Source organism: Sorex fumeus, unplaced genomic scaffold (assembly GCF_029834395.1).
Source record: "Sorex fumeus unplaced genomic scaffold, SorFum_2.1 ptg000111l, whole genome shotgun sequence".
Taxonomy (NCBI): Eukaryota; Metazoa; Chordata; class Mammalia; order Eulipotyphla; family Soricidae; genus Sorex; species Sorex fumeus.
Window position 1 is genome coordinate 9,353,347 of NW_026606168.1, and position 23,404 is coordinate 9,376,750.

A 23,404-nucleotide genomic window follows, 5' to 3' on the forward strand; every position below is an offset into this window, starting at 1 on the left:
TTTGTTTTTGGATGTAGGAGAATTCATCTGGATATAAAGACTTGACGGGGAGTTTTGTAACAATTTTGAAGCAAGTAGTTGGAGGCAAGCTCCCAGTAGATTTCAATTACCACAGTGTGCCAGCACCATGGTTACAAATTCAGCTCTTGAGAATACTAGGACTTCTAGGGAAAGACGATCAAAGGTAAACTAGCCTAAGTAAGTTTGATAGTTTGAGGTTCTAGTCACTTAGGTTTTATGATAAACTAATTTTCCCAGTGTTTCATTAACTTAATAGTGATAGATAAAAACACTATAGAAGGTACATAAATCCAGGTTGCTCAGATATTCCTGGCCATTTTTGCTTATCTAAATCCTACACTTAGTGGAAGGTTTTTCTAAAGTACCGTGTGTTCTGTGGAGCTTTCTGAGTCATTCTTGTTTAGGGACTGGGAAACTTGTATGTAAAGGCCAGATGTAGCACTGTCCTCCTGTTGTTTATCGATTTGCTCAAGCAGGCACCAGTAACGTCTCACAACAAATTGTGAGACTTGTTGTTACTGTTTTCGGCATATTGAATACACCACGGGTAGCTTGCCAGGCTCTGCCGTGTGGGCGAGATACTCTCAGTAGCTTGTGGGGCTCTCCGAGAGGGACGGAGGAATTGAACCCGGGTTGGCCGCGTGCAAGGCAAACACCCTACCCGCTGTGCTATTGCTCCAGCCCAAAGGCCAGATAAATAGTTTTGAATATGTGGGCAATATGTTGTCCATTGCAGCCACTCAATTGTGCTTTGCTACTCAAGCTCGAAGCCTCACTTGCCTCATACGAGGCTAACCTTGTTTCGATTCCCAGTTTGTGGAATCACATATAGTTAGTTCCCAGCACTGGCAGGGGTCATCCTTAAATAGCAGAGCTAGGAGTAAGCCCGGAACACAGCTGGGTGTGGCCCCACAACCCCTGCCCCCACCCCCCAAAACAAGAAAGTAACCATGGATGTATATAACTAAAGGTGCATAGTCACTTTTAGAAAACATTTTTGTTTTGGGACCCCAGCGGGCATTACTTGGGGGCACTCCCAGCAGTCTCTGTGCCATGCAATGCTGAAGATTGTTCCAATGCTGAAGATTGATCCTGCTTGCATAGCATGCCTCCATCCCGTTGAATGATCTTGGCAGTCAGCCTCTTCCCCCCCACCCACCCACATATCCCCCAGTATCTCCAAAACCCACAAAAGAATTGTTACAGATACTTCAAGGGTCTTTGCATCTGGGATGTAGTTTACCAGTGAAGCTTACACCTCGTATGCATGAAGCACTGGGTCCAGAGATTAGCCCTGGGAAGAAGAAAAGATAAAAGATGAAAGTAATTTCCCTCCCAGTCAAAAAAGTGTAGAAACCATTCTTACTCTGAAGTCTCACAGAAACAGACTGAATATTCTGCTTGATTAGGCATATTAACTATTGCTCCCAGACCCTTGGTAATATGTCACCTTAAATTTTTTGCATGAATTGATTGCTTTAATTTTTTTTCAGGAATTGATCTTTTTGCCAGCAGCATATATTAAACATTTCATAGGTGTCTTTCCTGGTGTTTTTTTTTTTTCTTTTGCCAAATTTTGCCATAGTTTTTCTTAACTTAGAGAAAAGTTCCAGGAATACTACAAGTAGTTCACCTTATACTATTACCTCAGTTCATCAGTTATTTGCATTTATTTTCTTATTCTTTCTTTTTGGGCACTATATATATATATATTATTTTTATTTAAAACATTTTTTATGTACTAGAGACCAAGGTTAGCTAGATTCTATTACCCTTGGGTGACTCAAGTCCTTGATATTTTCCTGTCTTAAGAAAATATTTGCTAGGGGCCAGAGAGGTAGTACAGTGGTAGGGTGCTTGCCTTGTATGCGACCTACCCAGTTTTGATCCCCAGCATTTCATAGAGTCTCCCCAGTGCTGCCAGGAGTGATTCCTGAGTGCAGAGCCCAGAGTAAGCCCCGAGTATTGCCGGATATTGCTCAAAAAGAAAGAAAAAAGAAAATATTTGCTAATCAATGGTCTGACCTTATGAGTACATGTTCTTTTTTTTTTTAATTTTTTTTTTTAATTAGTGAATCACCCGTGAGGTACAGTTACAAACTTACAAACTTTTGTGCTTGCGTTTCAATCATACAATGATTGCATACCCATCCCTCCACCAGTGCCCATTTTCCACCACCTACCTATGATCCCAGTATCTCTCCCACCACCCCCACCCCGTCCCCTCTACCCTACCCCGCCTCTGTGGCAGGGCATTCCCTTTTGCTTTCTCTCTCCTTTTGGGTGTTGTGGTTTGCAATAGAGGTATTAAGTGGCCATCATGTTCGGTCTGTAGTCTGCTGTCAGCATGCATCTCCCATGCTGAGCGGGCCTTCCTAGCATCCTTTACTTGGTGGTCCCTTCTCTGTCAGAGCTGCCATTTCCCCCAACACGTGAGGCTGGCTTCTAAGTTGTGGAGTAATCCTCCTGGTACTTAACCTCTACTATTCTTGGGTATTAGTCTCCCATTCTGTTACTTTATATTCCACAAATGAGTGCAGTCTTTCTATATCTGTCCCTCTCTTTCTGACTTTTTTTTTAATGCATTTTTGTTTTGTTTTGTTTTTGCTTTTTGGGTCACACCCGGCGATGCACAGGGGTTACCCCAGGCTCTGCGCTCAGGAATTACCCCTGGCGGTGCTCAGGGGACCATATGGGATGCTGGGAATTGAACCCGGGTCTGCCGCATGCAAGGCAAACACCCTACCCACTGTGCTATTGCTCCAGCCCCTTTAAATGCATTTTTAAGCCCAGTTTTTTTTTGAAAAAATTTTTTACCATTATCTTTTTTTCTATTTTTTTTTAATGAATCACTGTCAGATACAGTTACAGATTTACAAACTTTCATGATTACATTTCAGTCATACAATGGTCGAGTACCCATCCCTCCACCAGTGCCCATTCTCCACCACCAATGTTTCCAGTGTCCCTCCCGCCACCCCCTCACCCCCCTCTCCACCTGTGTGGCAGGCACATTTCCTTTTACTCTCTCTTTTAGGTGTTATGGTTCACAATATGGTTAACTCCAATTCTTTAGTCTCAGTTTACAAAGAGACTGTCTTCTAGGCTTTTCAAATGCCTCCTCAGCATCCTGTCAGCATCCAGCGGCCTAGACTTCCTGATGGGCATTTATCTAGCATACTGTGTTACTTGTTCCCTGATTGAAATGGGTAAGATTCTGGAGGCAGTGAAGCAGATACACACTACACATGCTTTGGAATGTTTGTTTTGGTTCTGTTTCATGTAACCCGTTCTGTCTTATTGGGAACCTCTAGCTGGAATTCACTGAAATTAGTTTTTGGTTTTTTTTTTGTTTCGTTTTACTATTTTTTGTAGGATTTATAGTGCTGTTAGATTTTTTATGCTGAAATTTTGTTTTAAAATACATTCCAGGGCCAGAGTACCGCCAGGTATGGACCCCAAAGCAAACAAAAAGCACCAACGCAAATTTCATAGTAGTGCATCCAGTCTCATTGGTGTGAAAGGACTTAATGACATTATTATTTGTTGTCAGTAATTAACTGGAGACATTTAGTGATTCACTACTTTTATTAGCTCAGTGTCTTTCTCGGTCCTTCATGGATGAATTTGGAGAATAATAGAAAATGGCATATCGAATACTCTCGGTAGCTTGCCGGGCTCTCCGAGAGGGGCGGAGGAATCGAACTCGGGTCGGCCATGTTGGCCGCTTGTAAGGCGAACGCCCTACCCGCTGTGCTATCGCTCCAGCCCAGACACAGTAACAACAAAGTCTCCAATGGAGACGTTACTGGGCCCGCTCGAGCAAATCGACGATCAACGGGAGGGCCTTTACCTTTACCCTTTAATAGAAAATGAGTAAATAGTTCTTCCTTCATAGAGTTTATTAATTAAGCCTAACTCGTTGAGTAAAGTTTGGAACTCATCACACTGTAGAATTTTAGGACTTTTTTTTCTGGTAGTATCAGCCTCAGTGAGATTTTATGTTAATAGAAATGTATTTCTTTTGTTTTTGTTTTTTTTTCTTTTTTTGTCACACCCAGTAGTGCTCAGGGATCACTCCTGGCAGGACTTGGGGGACCATATGTGATGCCAGAGATTGAGCCTGGGCTGGCCACATGCAAGGCAAGCACCCTTATCACTGTACTCTCTCTCAGGCCCCAATAAAATGTATTTCTTAAGCCATGATTAGTTCAATGTAACAAAGTAAAAATACTATTTTACAATAGGATTTGATAATAGTTGAAAGAATTTACTGGAAAAACCCTTTTATATTTAATCTTGTTTAAATATTTCATGTATATTTTGCTTAAATATTTTCTTATGTTTTGTAGTATTTGACATTTTAGGTTCTTAACATTTAGCTGATCATGTCTGCAAGTGTTTCCACACTATATATTGTTTAATTAACTCTTTATGCTAGACATTGGTTTATAAAATTGAGTAACTATAATCTAGATGTGGTATTACTGAATTTTGGTTGTGGTGGTAGGGGATGAGAATTTCTAATGGTTGTTGTTATTTTTTTGTAATGATTTTTTTCTCTGGAAGAAATACTTATACAGTAAGTTAGGGATTTTGGAATAATAGTTCTGGGTCTTCACTAGATATTTATAATCTAAGAAACCTAATAAAAGTATGTGTACTTCAAGTTGAATAAATAGGGAAAATTGTCTTTTCTGAAAGAGATATACTTGCTAATCTAATTTATATTCCTGCAGATAACTCTGCTTTTCTTATAGTGCAGTTTCTCTGCTAAACTACTGTGTGTGCTCTCCATAGCTGGTGGTTTCCTGTGTTAAAACTGGCTGGTTTGTAAAGCATTCTAAGATACCAGCTCAGAAACCAGAGTTTTCACATAGGCTTCTTGGAGAGGTCTTTTCTCCTCTTAGGGACAGACTGCTCGGTCTCCAGAAAGCACTGTATGTTTTTGCAGTACCTACTAAGGAAGACTTACTTACTGTATAGTTGGTATAGTTGATATTCTATACAGTATGTGTTTCTGTGAGCAGTGCACATAAAGATACAGGAATGATGTAAAATTTGTTAATGTCCGTTACATGTTATTCCTCTACATTAATACAAAGTCAGAAATTTTATTCTTAATGACCTTCAGTGCTGCTAAAAGTTTAGTATTTGAATGATTTTTAAAAATGTGTGGTTAAATAGAGCTAATACATTGCCTGGAATAATGTGAATCTATAGGCTATTACTATAATTTCTTCAGACATGTAGAAATATACTGTTTCAAAGAAAATCAGAAAAGATAACAGTTTTTAACCATGCCAAAATCAGATTTAAAAAATAAGGGCAGGTTGAGAACAGAGTTAATTGGCAAAACAAGATTTATGAAGTAGGGGCAGGTTGAGGAAAGAATTAATTGACACATACGTATCTTTTCATTGAGTAGTCAGTTTTGGTAAAATGGGATGTTAAACTTATGAAAAAGAGCAAATGGAATCTTGAAGAAGTGAAATTTCCTTAACTTCATAAAATGAATTTCTTTCACTTCTTTTCTGTAGATCCTCAGTTTTAAAGACAGAAGTTTGAAAAACTGTTTTATTGGGTTATATACTATAATTCTACTGCAAATAAAATATTTTTTAAACAGGACAAGTGAATTAATGTATGACGTTCTTGACGAATCCTTACGAAGAGCTGAGTTAAATCACAATGTCACATATGGTAGGTAATGTTTTACTCTAATAACTAACAACATTATAGCTCAATCTGTGTTAGACTGCTATAAATTTCAATTGAGATTTATATGTTATTTTTAAGACGGTTCTTCAAACTGCCATTTTCAGGATGCTGAATCAGTGCTATTCATTAAATACTGTATGGGTGAATTATTATTCTTAACCTGTTGATAAATATAATTACCTTGAAGTTGTGATAGCCTCACTTAATAACAATAAAATCCTAAAAATTAATAAATTTGAAGTTTCCATAAATGAGATTTTGGGTGGGGAGGGCCATACTCAGCTCCTCTAAGGGCTTACTCTTGGCTCTGTACTCAGGGATCATTCCTGGGGAGTGTGGGAAGCATATGGGGTGCTGGGATCTAATCCAGGTCACTACATGCAAGACAAGGGCCCTACCTACTGATTTATTTCTCCCAACCCCATAAATAAGATCTGACTAAAACTGACTTTATAATTTATCGCTATTATTGTTAAAATTAATTTCTTATTTTTGCTGTGCTGGGGATCAAACCCAGGGCCTTCCACTTGCAAGGCATATGTTCTACCAGTGAGTCACATTCCTGATCCTTTTATTTACTAAGAAGTTGTAGAGATATATTTATTATCACATCAGCGACTCAAACAGGAGTTAATTTAGTCAGAATGCCTAAGAAAATGAGGGTGAAGCACTTACAAAGCAGAGTTGTCTGCATATCATTTAAGGTATTTCCACATATTTCCATCCAGGCACTTTCTTTCCACTGTCTTGCTCACATTTCCAGCAGGCTTTAAGGTGAGAAAGCGTTCAACAGCCTTCCTTGGATTCAGAGTTTTCCCCTAGTATGTGTCCTCTGAAATTTTTACAGCTTTTGGGGATGCCTTAAGGCTTTCCCAAAGCGCGTCTCTTCAGTGTATGTGTACTTACATGTGCTCACAGGATCGTGGGATGCCCACATGGCTGGCATTTGTAGGGTTTCCCTTCACTGCACTCCTGAGGATTCACAGGGATGTGGAGAGACTAAAGGCTTTGCAGAAACACAGCTCTGCTTCACAGAGTTTCTGTCCACTGTGTGCTCTTGCGTGATCTTGTACTTTCATGAGATCCGTGAAGGCATAGCCAGACCTTCCTCACACCATCAGGTGAATGCCTGCCTCATGGTCTTTGCAGGGACCCAGGGGACTTGATGCCTTTGCCACACTGTTTACGTCCCTAGGGTTTCTTTCTTCTGTGTGTCCTCATCCCAGGACTGAGGGAATTCTGTAGACCTTGCTGCACTATTCATTCACTGTGGATTCTTCCATGTTCTCACGGTGTGACTGAGACTTTAAGCCAACACTTATATTCACAGGCTTACCCCCACTCTGCATTTTCCTATCTTATTGTGAGAATTTGGAATCACTGAAGGCTCGGCCACATTTCTCACATGCACAGTTCTTGTCAGTGTGACTTTTTTACATGACTCATAAAGTGTAGTTATCCATGCAGGTTTTCCCATGTAGTTTGCCGGCGTGAGCTTTCATTCACAGTAATCTCTCAGCAGTGGGGGTGAGGCTGAGTGGTAGAACTCTCCTGTGTTTGACCCCTAGTACTGCCAAACAAAACCACCCCCCAGATTCACATAGGCATCTCTCATATGGCCCCGGGAGGACAAAGAAGAAATCAGCGTTTTTCCATATATCTTAAAATTTAAAAAAATTCCTGCTTTTGAGGCTTTTCAGGCTTTTTAGGAACTATTTCAGGCTTTGAAATAGTATCTTAGACACTGTTTCATTGCATAACTCTTGCTACCACTTAATCATTGAATTATTTTCCCCCCCAGTAATAGCCACACAGTTTTTTATAAAAAGTTTTATATAATGGTTGAATTTGACAATTTTTGCAACATTAAATCTGTGACACTTACATGGTGAAATACGGTACTTTGCTAGCCCCTGCCTTTCATAAGTTTCTCTGTAATAAGTTTCCATGTGAGTTCTTGTGAAATGCAGCTGCAGGTTTCTCCACATTCCTCACTTTCAGAGGGTTTGTAGATCTTTATTGGTTCATAAGGAAAGGACCGTCCACACAGGCTTTTCTAGACAGTACATTTTACATTAATAGGTGGCGCTGCCCAGGCTAATAGCTCCAGTGCATAGTAAAATTCATAATCTGATTCAAGGTTTCTCACATTATCTTCATTACTTCAACACTCTACCGAATGACTTCTCAGACACCTCTCCTGGGTTTTGCTCTGATCTCCCAGGTTATAAAATGGATAGTTTTCTCCAAAAAACACAAAGGGAATACTTTCTTGTGATCTTACTACTTCTTCTCACTTGTTACTTCATTCTCCAAAATACCCTGCCGAGGACTTGATTCATTGGTTTTTAACCACAACGAACAGATTCTAGCAGGTCACCCACATTACATCTTTTTAGAGCTTCTCTGTGCAGAAATTAGCATGGCCCATTCTGGAGCGAGTTTCACAGCCCATCCTTAAAGACTACTGCCCAAGTCCATCTTGGCCCTGACTCTGGATTCTCAGAAGTCACCTCCTGAATAACAAGCCAGGGGCAAGTTAGTTTAATTGTTTTATTGTGTTCTGTACAAATATGCCTGTTTATTATGCCTTGACACAATCCCTGACATTCATATATTTTCTTTCTCTAGCTATTCTGTTTGAATGTGTGCATACAGTGTATTCCATTTATCCTAAAGCGGAATTACTTGAGAAGGCTGCCAAGTGCATTGGAAAATTTGTTTTGTCACCTAAAATAAACCTTAAATATTTAGGTAAGATGGTTGGTTCTCTTGAGAGAAATGACAAGACTTTTGAAGTTTTCTTAATATTCATTTCAAGTTACTTTGTAAAATATATCTTTGTTTCTAGGACTGAAGGCTCTTACCTATGTTATCCAACAGGATCCAACTTTGGCTCTTCAGCACCAGATGACAATAATTGAATGCTTAGACCATCCCGATCCCATTATTAAAAGAGAGGTAAACTCTTCTATTTTTTTTTTTTATTAATGTATAGTGAAGTATTCAGTTTTTTTATTTGTGGCATTATCTGTAGGGATGGCTTAAAATTAGAGGCCGGAGGAATTAGGTCCTTTTTGGCTAAATAATTGTATCAATAGAAAACTACTTTCCTGGTACTGGAATGATAGTACAGTGGGTAGGGCATTTGCCTTGCATGTGGCCAACCCGGGTTTGATCCCTGACATCTCATATGGTTCCCCAAGCACTGCCAGGAGTAATTCCTGAGTGCAGAGCCAAGAGTAACCTCTGTGCATCACTGCATGTGACCCAAAAAGAAAAAAAAAAACTATTTTCCTTAGGTCTTATAGTTTTAAGATGGAATTAATGTTGGTAAATTTTATTCTCTTTATAAAATATGCTAATAAATTTCTTTATTAAATATGTAGGAGTGTTGAAAGAATTATTGATGATAAATCTAAAATGGTTTGCAGTTCTTGAAAGGTTTATTAATTACTTAATTTCTTTTTCTTCTTTGTTTTTATGCCATAGCTTGCAATGCTCAGGGTCTATTGCTGGCTCTCTGTTCGTTTTTTTTGTTCTGTGCTCACTTTTGGTTTTTGGGCATTAAAATAAAAGGTTTATTTACTTAATTTGTTTTGTTTTTATTTGTACCATACTGGTGATACTCAGGGACTACTGCTGGCTTGATGACTCTTTTTTTTGGGGGGGGGGAAGACACGCACAATAGGCAGTGCTCAGGGCTTACTCCTGGCTCTGGGATCACTTTTGGAGGTGCTTAAGGGGGGACCATATGTAATGCCGGAGGTGGAATCTGGGTTAGTACATGCAAGGAAACACCTTACCAGCTATACTATCTTTCCAGCCCTATTTTCTTAATCTCGTTTGAATTTTTCCTTTTGTAAAATTGTTTTAGTATTTTCTGGGATACAAATATTTCTCTTAATTCTCATGTAGAAAAATATGTATGATACTTTTATGTAAATTAATCTATGGGGCCGGGAGATAGCACAAAGGGCTGGAGTGCATGCTTTGCACGTGGAGCGTGATCCCTGGTACTGCTTTCTTCGGCCCACCAAATACCACCAGGAGTGGCCCCAGCACCGCCAGTTAGGACCCTGCTCACCAGTTAGGACCCTGCTCTCTCCCTACAGTCCTTCCAAGTGGCAAAACCTCCCTTTTTGGAAGAAAAAGAGCAGATAAAAGCTCAGTGGTAGAGCACCTGCCTTGAATATTTGAGACCCTGGGTTAGAATCCTAGCATTGCCAAAAATAAAATAAAAAGGTGTAAGGGAACCTAGTACAGCGAGTAGGTGCTTGCACTGTGCATCATTGACCAGGTTCAATTCTTGGCACCTCATATGTTCCCCTGAGCCCTGCCAGGAGTGATTTCTGGGCATAGAGTGAGAAGTAAGCCCAGACCACCGCTTGGGAGTGGTCCCCAAACCAAAGAGAACAAAAGAAAAAGAAACAAAAACCAAATGAACACCTTGCATTTCCTAATGCCATTTTATTTGTGGGATGAGTGAATGCTGGAAACGTGAAATTTTATGGCCTTAGTATAGGAAATAAATTTGATGTAGATCATCTATATAGCATATAGTCTGAGTCCTCAGGAAGCAGATCTGAAGCAGCTTCATGCATTGAAAGCTGTGGATGGGGGAACTGTAGGTTTTGAAGAGAAATAGGATTAACTGAAGCAGGTTTTTGTTTTGTTTTGTTTTGTTTTTGTTTTCGTTTTTTAAAAAACTTCTTTCTCATTCTCTACTTACCGTCCTGGCTTTAAATTTTGAAAAATTAGAAAGATACTTTGAACCAGTTTGAAAAGTAGCCCATGTAGTGTGAAAAAAATCTTTTTTTGAAATGGGCGAGCACACCTAGTGTGCTGGTGGCTCTTCCCAGCTTGGTGTTAGTGGATCACTCTTAGGAGTGCTTGGGGACCATGCAGTGCCTGGGATGGAGCCCAGCATTCCTCAATGCCGAACGTGCATCCTAGCCCTCTGAGCTATTCCCCCAGCTTAGCATCTGTGGAAATTCCCTAATACTATTGATTCTAAAATACCAGTAAACAGTTCTCAGTGTGGCTCTTCCTTTTGTATTGATTTCGGGGAGCTATTTTTGGGCTGGAGCAATAGCATAGCGGGTAGGGCATTTGCCTTGCACGCAGCCAACATGGCCGACCCGAGTTCGATTCCTCCCTCCCTCTCGGAGAGCCCGGCAAGCTACCGAGAGTATCTCACCCGCACGGCAGAGCCTGACAAGCTCCCCGTGACGTATTCGATATGCCAGACACAGTAACAACAAAGTCTCCAATGGAGACGTTACTGGGCCCGCTCGAGCAAATCAATGAACAACGGGAGGGCCTTTACTTTACTTTACTTTTTTTAGAACCTTAATGTAAAGCCTTATAGTGCACACCAAATATAAGCATTCTTTGGTACTAGAAAAAAGAGCTGTATTCCTCAGTCTTGAGAAAGTAAACTGTAAGGGATGAAAGTAACTGTAAAGGATGTTTGAGATTTCAAACATAAGCTCCGTAGGCCTGGAGTGCTTGAACCGCTTACCTCAGCCGTTGACTAGGCTATTTGCTGTTAGCTGACAAATCAACTTCAGTTTTGTTTTCTGTTGTTTGCGTAGTATAGAAAATCCAGTTTGCACAGCTGAATCTTCATATGCATATTTGTATGTACACCACGTGCATGCATACCCAGTACTAAGGAGTGTAGGCTGGAGAAGCTGTCATAGTTTCAGAAACCTACATTATAAACCTTTTAACATTTTTATCTTTGTATGCCCTGTCATGTATAAATGTCAGATTGTAATTATCCAGATCAGTTGAAGGCTTTTAGACTTCAGCACTGATTGGGATAAATTTTTTTTGACAGTAGTTTCACTTCCTTAAGTTCTATTTCACTTAAAAATATGAATTCCTAGAGCACCAGTTAACTGATTTCCCAGTAGATCATAATAAAAGTGGAAGAATCAAACTTATAAACCTATTGTTGCAGTATGTACTGGTGTTATGCATTGTTTTATTATATTCTTTATTTTTCTTTCTCAAATAGACTCTGGAACTTCTTTACAGAATTACTAATGAACAGAATATAACAGTGATTGTTCAGAAGATGCTTGAATATTTACAGCAGAGCAAAGAAGAGTATATTATCGTCAATTTGGTTGGCAAAATAGCTGAACTGGCTGAAAAATATCCTTTGAACCATGAGTTATTAAATACCTGTAATTCACAGTGACTTTAAAATGACTATAGACATTGTTACTTGCAAGATGAATTTAGTAATGCAGTAATAGTTTCTATTTCTGATTTTTTTCTTTCTTTCTTTTTTTTTTTTTTTTTTTTAAATTTTGGCTTTTGGCATACCCAGCAGTGCTCAGGGATGGATTCCTAGAGAGGCTCAGGGGACCATATGGGTAGCTGGGGATAATGCATGGGTCTGCTTCCTGCAAGGCAAATGCCCTATCCATTGTCCTCTTGCTCTGACCTACCTATTCCTGATTATTTTTTTTGGGGGGGTTGGCTTTTTAGGTCACACCCGGCGATACGTAGGGGTTTCTCCTGGCTCATGCACTCAGAAATTACTCCTGGCGATGTTCGGGGTACCATATGGGATGCTGGGAATAGAACCCAGGTCGACTGCGTGCAAGGCAAATGCCCTACCCGCTGTGCTATCGCTCCAGCCCCGTGATCTTTAATGTTTCTTAACAAAAATAAGAATTTATGTATTAAGGGATGGTTTTTTCCCTTTCTTTTCATTTGGTATTAAAAGTAGGAAAATAAACTTCTGGGGCTGGAGCGATAGGAAAGCGGGTAGGGCGTTTGCTGTGCATGTGGCCGATCTGGGTTCGATTCCCAGCATCCCATATGGTCCCCCGAGCACCGCCAGGAGTAATTCCTGAGTACAGAGCCAAGAGTAACCCCTGTGCATCACCGGGTGTTACCCAAAAAGCAAAAAAATAAAAGAAAGAAACTTCTGCCTGATTCCTCTTTCAATTTCTCCTTGTCTTTGACTGGACTGTCCTACACAGTTTCTTTTCTGAGTAAAAGTTTCTTGTCTTAAGCTCCTGCAGGGGGCTGTCTGCCCACAAATCAGCCTGGACTGTTGGTGGGTGGCCTTCTTGCTCAGGGCCACAGATGGCCACAGATGACCACAGATGACCACAGATGAGCCTTAAGTACCAGCCTGCGACCCTGCCAAGCCCACGTTCAGCCTTCCGTCAGACCCTATGGGTGGAGATCATAAGGCTGTGGGTGGGTTTCCAGCCCACTGTGTTCTCTGTCCACTCTCTGCGCATCTGCTTTGTTCTTCCTCCATCTGTGGCCTGTGAAGCTCAAACTTCTTACTTTTTTGAAGTTCCTACCAGGAAAAATCTCGCAGATTGCTTTTGCTGTGTGCTTCTATGGGGCCACAGGAGGGTGACTGGTCCTTTCTGTAATTTCGTGCACTTCGGATCCTACGCATTCATCTCTGCTCCCAGGAATCTTCTGGGACTTTTGTCCTAGCCAGTGCTAAAGGCAGAAAAAATGAGACCATTTCAGAACAATAGAGGGAACAGACTAGAAAAGAGGTTAATCATAATCACCTTGTTCAGGTAGAGACATATAGCAATTAGCCTTTCTCAAGAATATTTGGTTTTCTAGAATTTATTTATTCTGTCTTAAGTGGGATATTCTTATTGGATGTGTGTAAGTATTGTGTTGGGTGGAATAATATGAGCTCAGTAAAGTTTTTTTTTTAAATAAACTTTCATTGAACACTTTTTTTATTCCTTTATGGCTTTGGGTCATCAACCCGGTGATTCTCAGGGTTATGCCTGGCTCTGTACTCAGGAATTACTCCTGGCAGTGCTCGGAGATCATATGGGTTGCCAAGGATTGAACCTGGTTTGGCCAATATGCAAGGCGAGCTCTGCCTGCTTTCCTATATCAAGTCCCAGTTGAGCACCTAGTTTCGTACAAAACTGGAGCAAAGAGCAATATTGGCTGAGATTAAAGGTAAAAGTACACCAGAGTAATTCGGGCTATTTAAAAATTTTTTTTTTTTTTTTTTTTTTTTTGCTTTTTGGGTCACACCTGGCGATGCTCAGGGGTTACTCCTGGCTCATGCACTCAGGAACTGCTCCTGGCGGTGCTCAGGGGACCATATGGGGTGCTGGGAATCGAACCTGTGTCGGTCATGTTGGCTGCGTGCAAGGCAAACACCCTGCCTGCTGTGCTATCACTCCAGCCCCTAAAAATTTTATTACTGCTTTTCTTAGGATTATGCGCCACTACCTGCTAGTTTTTGGACTACTCTCAGCCCTGTGCTTGGGTGTCTCAGCTGTGCTCCAGGGAACATGGTGCTGGGGATCAAACCCTAGCACCCAGCAAGCACCTTAGCCCCCTTATGATCTCTCCAGTCCCAGTCCTCTTTTCAAAAGGTTGATGCGGAAAGGACAGTTATAAGTAGCACTTGGAAGTGTACTTGTTCTTAACACTGTGGACACATATGCTCCGGATAACGCGTGGTTCATTCAGACCATGAATGCTGTGTTTTCAGTGGGAGGAGATGTCATGCACCCTGATATCCCCAATAACTTTCTACGACTGCTAGCAGAAGGTAAGTAACTCTTGCATTCTCTAAAGTGCTTGCAGTTGTTTTTTACTATTAGAGCCCTTGGAAAATTTTTTGGTAATTAAGATGCCATGTCACCTTTTTTTGTAGGTTTTGACGATGAAACAGAAAATCAGCAGTTAAGACTTTATGCAGTTCAGTCTTATCTTACTTTGCTGGATGTGGAAAACGCGTTCTATCCTCAGAGATTTCTTCAAGTTATGAGTTGGGTGAGCAAGCTACGTTGAATCCTAAAGTTGGTAGCATTATTGTGGCAGTATGTTTCCTTCAGAAATCTTGCAGGTCTCCTGAGCTAACACCTACCGCTGTCAACTTTCTTTTCCAGTGGTTCCCTCTTAATCATTAATTAATCATTAGTAGCCTAAATGATTGTCTTTCTCCTCTGCCATCTTGCTTGCTGAATCTTCTAAACATGAGTACTCACTGAGGAACTTTGATGTGCTTCTGATATATTTATTGTGTTTTCTCTGTGAATTTCGACATGAATATGTGAAGATTCGTATCTGTGTTTTGTTAGTTTTCTATGGTTCTATAATGGTGTTACCACAGAGTCACTGCTAAAAATAGTACATATTTCTTACCTATTTCCAGTGGGCAAGAGGTACCCGTGTGGTGTAGCTGGTGTCTACTCCAGGGTTCCGAGTGTCTGGTGCTGCTCTCAGATTTGATGGTCAAGAATCTACTTTTATTTCAGTTGTGCTTGTTGGTAGAATTCAGTTTCTCGCAGCTGTTTGGCGGAGGGCTGGAGTTTCATGCTGTTAGCTATAGGCTGCCTGTAAGATTCTGTGGTTACCCCAGTTTCACGCTGCACAGGCCTCCCAGCTGGCCGCTTGCTGCATCACATTCAGCACCCTGGGAGACTATCTCTTTGCAAATAGCTTATAAGTTTATATGTTCCAGATATATGTGATTCAAGAACTCTCATCAGCTTTGTGTATTTCTTCTTTTGCATATGGGCGAGTGTTACTTTAGGGGGCAATTTGGAGACATATATCATAGTTTTGATATTTTGTAGTTTTCAGAAATTTTTGCATGGTAACTTACATTCTGCCTAGACTTTCACAGTGGTTTTCTTGGGCCTGGGAAAGGAATGACTGTTCTCCATTGGGGCATGCTTCATGCTCTGTCAACGGTGCTGGTGTTGAGTTCTTTTGTGTCCCTCTGGATTCGTGGCTATGTTGTGTCAGTTTGGGGGACAGTGGTGTGGAGATTTCTGTTTGGCCTCCCCAGCGCTGTCAAGGGGTGGTCTCGTTGGTGCTGACAGTGAGGGCAGCCCTGCCTCTCTCCATTAGGCTCTCTCTGCAGTAGCCCCCAGACATGGCAAGGATGGCCTTTTATGCTGAAGTGTAAAGGGAAGTGAGGTTTTTTGGAGTTTATTTTTGGATCACACCCAGCGATGCACAGGGTTATTCCTGGCTCTGTACTAAGAAATTACTCCTGGCGGTACTCAGGGGACCATATGAAATGCTGGGAATTGAAGCCAGGTCAGCCGTGTGGAAGGCAAATGCCCTACTCGCTCTACTATAGCCCCTGTCCTAGAAGTGAGGTTTTTAATATGTTGATGTTCACTGACACTGGACGAGTTAACCTCTTTCCAGTTTTGTGGGGGTGAGTGTTCCTGGTTCCCCTCTCCGACTTCTCTGGCAGACCTTTCAGGAGAGTTGGGCTTCTACTCCCATATGCTGGGCGTGGCAGCCCTGGCTCTCCATTCTGCCTTTGCCATGGTGGATGTGGCTGCAGTTTTTTTTTTTTTTTGTGCTTGGCTAGAGTAGAGGATTATTGTATAATATTGTTCTTTTTTCATGGCTCTTTGGCTAGAGGACAGGCTTTTCTTGGGGCTTTTTATTGTCATTATCATTGTTTTAGCTCCTAAGTCCTGCTGTTGACTCTCATTGTACAGCTTCAGGCTTAGAGGTGTTCCATGGGCTCCAAGAGCCAGAGGGATTTACATTGAAAAAAAATTTTTTTCCCAGAGTTATATGTACTTTTTACATATTTTTTAAATATGTATTTTTGACCTGGGAGGTTTTAGATTGTACTTTGGAAGAGTAGGGAAAAATGTCAATGCCATTTTTCTGGAAGCAGTTCTAATTCAGGGATTTTTGAAATAAGACTAAGTTACTCCCTCTTCTAGCACCACCTTCCATCTCTGTGCATTCTGTTTATATTTTCAGGTATAAGTTGCCATAGTTGATATGTGTCTATAAACACCTCTTTATTTTATTCACAGGTATTAGGGGAATATTCCTACCTCTTAGATAAAGAAACACCAGAGGAAATTATGGCCAAGCTATATAAGTTACTTGTGAATGACTCCGTTTCTTCAGAAACAAAAGCCTGGTTAATTGCTGCTATAACCAAGTTGGCATCCCAAGCACAGTCTTCTGACATAGTTGAGAGATTAATCCAGGAATTCACCGTATCTTTAGATACGTGCATGAGACAGCATGCATTTGAATTGAAACATATGCACGAAAATATGGAACTTATGAAGAGCTTGCTGCCAACTGATAAGAGTTATGAAGACATGGTGGTAAGAAATCTGTGTTTCATCTTTTTTTTTTTTTTTTTTGCTTTTTGGGTCACACCTGGCAATGCACAGGGGCTACTCCTGGCTCATGCACTCAGGAATTACTCCTGGCAGTGCTCAGGGGACTATATGGGATGCTGGGAATTGAACCCTGGTCGGCCGCGTGCAAGGCAAATGCCCTACCCACTGTGCTATTGCTCCAGCCCCCTGTGTTTCATCTTTTGAGAGATGGCATTGTTTAATTAGTTTTTGGGCCACCTCTGGTAGTGTTGTGGTTCTGTGTTAAGGAATCACTCCTTGCAGTACTCGGTTGGGGGCAATATTTGTGGTACCAGGTTTTAATCCCAGGCATTCTACCTGCAGGACAAGGACCTTACTTCTTGCGCTATCTCTTAGGCTTAAAATTGCAGTGTTTTAAAACATAAAATAATTCTAACATTTGCAATAGCACTGACATAGATCAAAATAGTTTTATTTTGAATTGCCTAAGAAGAAGTTGGAATTTTTCTCACATTAGTATGAGATAAGTTGAGAATTTCTTTTCTTTCTCTCTTTTTTTGGGGGGAGAGGGGTGCTTTGGGCTACACCTGGCTGTGCTCAGGGCTGACTCCCAGCTCTGCACTCAGGGATCACTCCTGGGAGGCAGGTTTGGGGGCCATATGTGGGACCAGGGATCAGAATGGGTCAGTCTTGAGCAAAGCTAGCACCTTACCTGCTGTGTTATCAATCTGACCCTGAGAATTTTATTTTTCTGGCCATACCTAGCAGTGCTCAAAGGTTACTCTTTGCTCTGTGCCCAGGTATCACTCCTGGTGGGGTTTGGGGGGCAGTATGAAATGCTGGGGAGCGTATCCAGGTCAGCCATGAGCAAGGTAAGAGCCCTACCTACTGTAATATCACTCTGGCCCTGAGAAACCAAGAGCTTCTGGTTAGTGGTTTTATATAGGAATGGAGGAGGGAGTCAGAGACATAGACAAGTGATAAGGTGCTTGTGTTCCACATAGCCGACCTGGATTTGATTCCTGGCACTGTGTGTGGTTCTCTCCAACCCCTTCCAGGGGTGATCCCTTAGCTCTGAGGCAGGTAAACCCTGAACACCACTTGGTGTGACCCAAAGCAAAACCAAAAATGAATCTTAATAAAGTTAAACCTTTCTGGGGCTGGATCGATAGTACAGTGGGTAGGGCATTTGCCGTGCACGTGCCAACCCCAGTTCAATTCCCAGCATCCCATATGGTTCCCTGAGCACTGCCAGGAGTAATATTTGAGTTCCTGAACCAGGAGTAACCCTTGTGTATCGCCAGGTGTGACCCTAATAGAAAAAAAAATTAAACCTTTCTAACTCCTTTGTGAAATACCAGTTAAACATTTGAGAATTGCCTGTTGATCTAAATGTTGAACTGTGTGTAAATTAAGAGAAGCTGGTCAGTGGTTTCTGAGGATACTGTTTTATATATGCTCATATGTATTTTTATTTTTCTTTTTCACTTCACTTTTTCCTATCTTATCCTTTACTCTTTCTTTATATCTTATTTATTCATTTAATCATTCTTCTGTATTCCTGTTGAAATTGAGTAATATTCAATTTGTTTCTGAAAAAAGTATTTTTAGGTAGAAAGGAGTAGTTAAATCAAAGGCACTATGGAAGGTGAGTAATGGTCTTCCATGTGTTAGCCCCTGAAACAGGTAGAGAGATCTCTGAGATGTGATTCAGTTACAGATTTTGTTGGGCCTTACCAACATCTTGATTTTCTCCCCCTGCAGTAAGAAACTAATACAGATACCACAGCTCTGGTCTGTGAGTCTTCTTCTCTGGGAGGTTACAGGTTTTTTGGTGGCATGAACTGTGTCTTCTTTTTTTTAGCTACGGCATCTAACATGATGCCCAAGCATATTGGTTGCTGAAAAGATTACTCAACAATGCAGTGTACTTAAGTAGCAGTTGCTATTAGTCTATACTGGGTCAGTTGTTTGTTGTTTCTGGACACTAGGTAGCACTTTTAGAACTGATGTGCTGTTTTTTGCACTTCTGCAAGTTTGTTTTCAGGATGCATGTAATGAAATTATTTCTTTGGCTCAAATTCCAGTTTAGAATATGTTTTTTTAAATTCTAAATGTTGCTTCATTTTAATATAGGTAGATGCTTCCTTATCTTTTCTGGATGGTTTTGTGGCTGAAGAACTGAGTCAGGGGGCATTGCCTTACAAACCTCACCACCAGAGACAAGAAGAAAAGTTTTCTCAAGAGAAAGGTAATTTTCTTGGTTTGTAGGAATTTAAGTCATAGGAATATAACTTTCTTGTGCAATGGATATCAGTCTTGTAAATGAATAGTTTAGAATGTGTACTTTATTTTACCTCTCCTTAAATCTGTTTGCAATTTGTTTACCCTGACTAAGTTTTCGGAGTTCAGGATAAACGTCAGTCTGCAGTTATTCCCAGGGCCAGATCAGGGGAGTCAGGTACAGAGGTGATGTTAAGAAATGATAGAGGGGCCGGAGTGGTAGCACAGCGGGTAGGGCATTTGCCTTGCATGCAGCTGACCGAGGTTTGATCGCCAGCATCCCATATGGTCCCCTAGCACCGCCAGGAGTAATTCCTGAGTGAAGAGCCAGGAGTAACCCCTGAGCATCTCTGGGTGTGATCCAAAAAGCAAAAAGAAAAAAGAAAAAAAAAAGAAATGATAGAGCCAAATATCCAAACCACAGTCAACAACACTGAAATCAAGAAACCCAAACTTTTGACAGTCGAACTTTTCCCACCGCCTGTCATGCAGGTTTGAAAGGTGGTGGGAAAATTTGAAATAATGGTGGTGGGATTGATGTTGAAATATTGGATGCAATCAATTAATGTGAACAACCTTCCCTGTCACTGTCCTCCCGTTGTTCATTGGTTTGCTTGAGCGAGCCCAGTAACATTGTGAGACTTGTTACTGTGTCTGGCATATCGAATACGTCACGGGTGGCTTGCCAGGCTTTGCTGTGCAGGCGAGATACTCTTGGTAGCCTGCCGGGCTCTCCGAGAGGGGTGGAGGAATCGAACTCGGGTCAGCCGTGTCAGCCGCATACAAGGCAAACACCCTACCCGCTGTGCTATCTTTCCGGTGCCTTATGAAAATAAAATTTAAAAATTTTTAAAAAAGTGCCTGTCACGAGGGCAGTCTGGAGGGTGAGGGGGGGCGAATGTGGGAGGGAACCTTGGGAACACTAGTAGAGGGACGGTGACACTGGAGGTGGGCTGGTGCCTCAGTATTATTGTATGTCAAAAACTAAACTATGAATAGCTTTATAAATCACGGTGCTTTAATTAAAAAAAAAGTAAAGAAAAAACCTCCATGAAAGTTGGAGCCTAAGATATGCCATCTATTGTAGAAATTTGAAAAAACTTACGGATAGAATTAGAGTTGCTCAGTATGCTGGAGGGCGGACATGAATGCACTTGCAGAAAAGTTTCAGTACTCTCTGGAACCACTGTGGAGCAGTGAGTTTCATTTTATGCTTATTTGTGCCACATTCCTGGTGCTCAGGGATTACCCCTGCTCTGTACTCAGGCGTTATTCCTGGCGGGCTCAGGGAACCATCTGGAATGCTGGGGATTGAACCCAGGTCAGCCACATGCAAGGCAAGAGCCCTACCCACTGTTAAAGATAACCCTAGTGAGTCTCATTTTAATTCTGAGCAATCTTACTCTGCCTGTGTTTTGGATTGCTTCCTCCAGCAGGATATCTGGTAAGGAAAGTTAGGAATAGTGAAAAAAACAAAAGAATAGCTTGACATTTAAGAAATGTAACTTGCCAGGGATCAGTTTCTGCCTTTATTATAATTTTTTTTTGATAAAGAGGGAATCTTTAAGTTGCTCAGATAATACATAATATTAATAATAGGGCAGTATTAATAAAGGCAAAATACTGAACATTACCTTCTTCATTTTGAAGTAAGAAAATTACTAAAGGAGAGGGAAAGAAAAATTCACACGTGGAGATAGAGGACAGATTTCTCCAGAGAGGAGAGAGAGAATGAAAAAAAAAAGGAAGCCCACACCTCCTGGTTATGGTTTAGTTGAATATTTCACGGTCTTGAGAAATCTCAGTATAGTTCACAGTAGAACTAAATGATTGATCATAAAGTGTGACTCTAGTTATAGGCTTAAGTTATCTTTTTATGCAGAAGTATTTACTCTCTTAAGACTTCAGGTACATTATTTAGCACCATGATAACTAATGGTAGAAAATTCTATTCACTTTCAAAAAATAATGTTTCCTTCCCATCAAGTCCATATGTATTGGTAGGGTATGGAGGAGAAAGGAGGGTTATGTTTTAAATCATAGTTTCTGTATCTGAGACTATAGTACATATAGAGACACTGTGATCTGGACATGGAATGAAAATTGAAGTTCCTCAGTGAAAGACACAGCCCACTTGCCATAGTTCTTTATTTTAACATGTCTGGGGATTGTTAGTTACCTTTCCTGGGATTCAGGGCTAGGGAAGGTAGAGGATATAGGATGAGGAGCCTAATTCCTGGTCTGCCGTGTCTTCTTTCTTAAAGTATGTTAAATGATTGGAAAAATATGCAATAGACAGTTCCAGGATTCCTCATGTTAATGAATTCCTTTGGCAGGTGTATCCCCTCACTTCCTTAGAACTATGACTATAATGGGGTTAAGCTCTCAAATTAGGTTCTTTATCTATTTTTCAAGTTTTCCAAAGTTAAATTGAAATGTCATTGATCTTAGATTAGTGGTTCCCAAATTTATTTGACCTACTGCCCCCTTCTCAGGAAAAAGTTTTTTTACTTAATTTCTTATTGGAAATCGGGCTGGAGCGATAGCACAGCAGGTAGGGCGTTTGCCTTGCACGTGGCCAACTAGAGTTCGATTCCTCCGCCCCTCTCAGAGAGCCGGGCAAGCTACCAAGAGTATCTCACCCGCACGGCAAAGCCTGGCAAGCTACCCGTGACGTATTTGATATGCCAAACACAGTACCAACAAGTCTCACAATGTTACTGGGCCCGCTCGAGCAAATCGATGAACAACTGGAGGACAGTGCTACAGTGGAAATCTGGCTGCTTTAAGTGAACAAAGAGAAAGCTTCCACCAATGGTACCCCAGCCATTACCCAGGTGACAGCCTCAGGCCATAAGAGCATGGAAAGAAAAAGACTGTGAGTTAGTGCTTAAAAAGTACTTGAAGAATTATATACAAAATTATGTATTTTAGATGTCGCTTGGCTGTAAAGTAGAAAGAAAACCATAGGGGGAAACTTTTTTGCCTGAAAGGTTGTTAATTCTGAATCTTTCAAGTATCAGTTCTGCTGATGATTTTGAGATTTTTATAAATTATTTGCAAAGAGCAGTATTTAAAGGTCACTTGTATGACTTATACTTAACTTGCTTGGATAGAAAGATGCCAAATTTATAAGGATAAACTTCAGGAAATATAAAATGACAAGAATTGGCAAAAATAATAACGGTGGGGGAGGGGCTGGAGTGATAGCACAGCGGGTAGAGCGTTTGCCTTGTATGCGGCCGACCTGGGTTCAATTCCCAACATCCCATATGGTCCCCTGATCACCGACAGGAGTAATTCCTGAATGCAGATCCAGGAGTAACCCTTGTGCATTGCCGGATGTGACCCAAAAAGCAAAATAATAATAATAATAATAATGATGATGGTGAGAAGAGAGTTTTACCAGTTCCTACTCAAGAAATGCTTTTTTTTTTTTGCCATTTTCCTCTGTTGTAAAATTAGAATAATAGTTATGGAACTTCACGTATTTTTAACATCCATTTTGTTATTTAATACAGACCTTTGTATTATAACCTAGGCTCCAAACAGGGAGATGGTGACTGTTTGGCTTTAAATATAGCACATTGGAAAACAAATAAATTGGGGCTTTTGCTCCTTCCCATTAGAGAAATCAGAGGGGGCAGCCTGGGATGGATGGTAGCTTCCTGAAGGTAGAAGGGGAACATAGAACAGAAAGTTGTCATTTTCCTTTTTCCCCATTTTCTATTTTGGGTCTGTAAGCAATACACAGAGCCGTGGGGCCACTTCCAGAGGTTACCTGCCTGGTCCCTGGCCTGAGAGTTCAGGGAGCAGCCCACTGCGGCAAGGGGTGTCACTCAGACCCAGCAGTTATGGGTTCCACTAGGGCTACCCCAACCCCGTGGGCATGGAACCCAGGGCCGACTAAGCACACACACATGTGGTGCTCGCATTTCCTTTGACCCTGGCCTCCCACTTTTTTTCCCCTTTTGGGAGAGTTTCTGCCAGAAGTTGCCCAAAAAATGTATGCATGATTTTATTGACTGGAATTCAGCCTTATGACAAAGGTGTCTGGAAATGTCATCTCTTTTCTGAGTGGTCATTTCTGTAGCTAACGGTCAGGGATTCTGTTATGAAGAAAGGAGAATGTGTTTTGTTTGGCATTTGCTCTACCGCAGTACCAGTGTATGTTTTCATGACTCTGCGTTTATGCATACTTTAACGAATCTGAACCCAAATAAACCTTGTTCTTTGTCAGTGAGAAAGATTTCACATTG

The 23,404-nt window shown here is 41.1% G+C and overlaps 1 protein-coding gene across 1 annotated transcript in view; it reads left to right on the plus strand.

Annotated features, from left to right (window-relative positions):
• AP4E1 (adaptor related protein complex 4 subunit epsilon 1) overlaps positions 1-23,404 on the plus strand; it is a 62,792-nt gene that overhangs the window by 18,984 nt on the left and 20,404 nt on the right. The window contains exons 7-15 of the mRNA XM_056135399.1: positions 18-184; positions 5,651-5,724; positions 8,374-8,496; positions 8,594-8,703; positions 11,768-11,907; positions 14,205-14,317; positions 14,423-14,541; positions 16,563-16,865; positions 18,999-19,113. Coding sequence (XP_055991374.1) covers positions 18-184; positions 5,651-5,724; positions 8,374-8,496; positions 8,594-8,703; positions 11,768-11,907; positions 14,205-14,317; positions 14,423-14,541; positions 16,563-16,865; positions 18,999-19,113 — 1,264 coding nt within the window. The remainder of the gene's footprint in view (positions 1-17; positions 185-5,650; positions 5,725-8,373; positions 8,497-8,593; positions 8,704-11,767; positions 11,908-14,204; positions 14,318-14,422; positions 14,542-16,562; positions 16,866-18,998; positions 19,114-23,404) is intronic.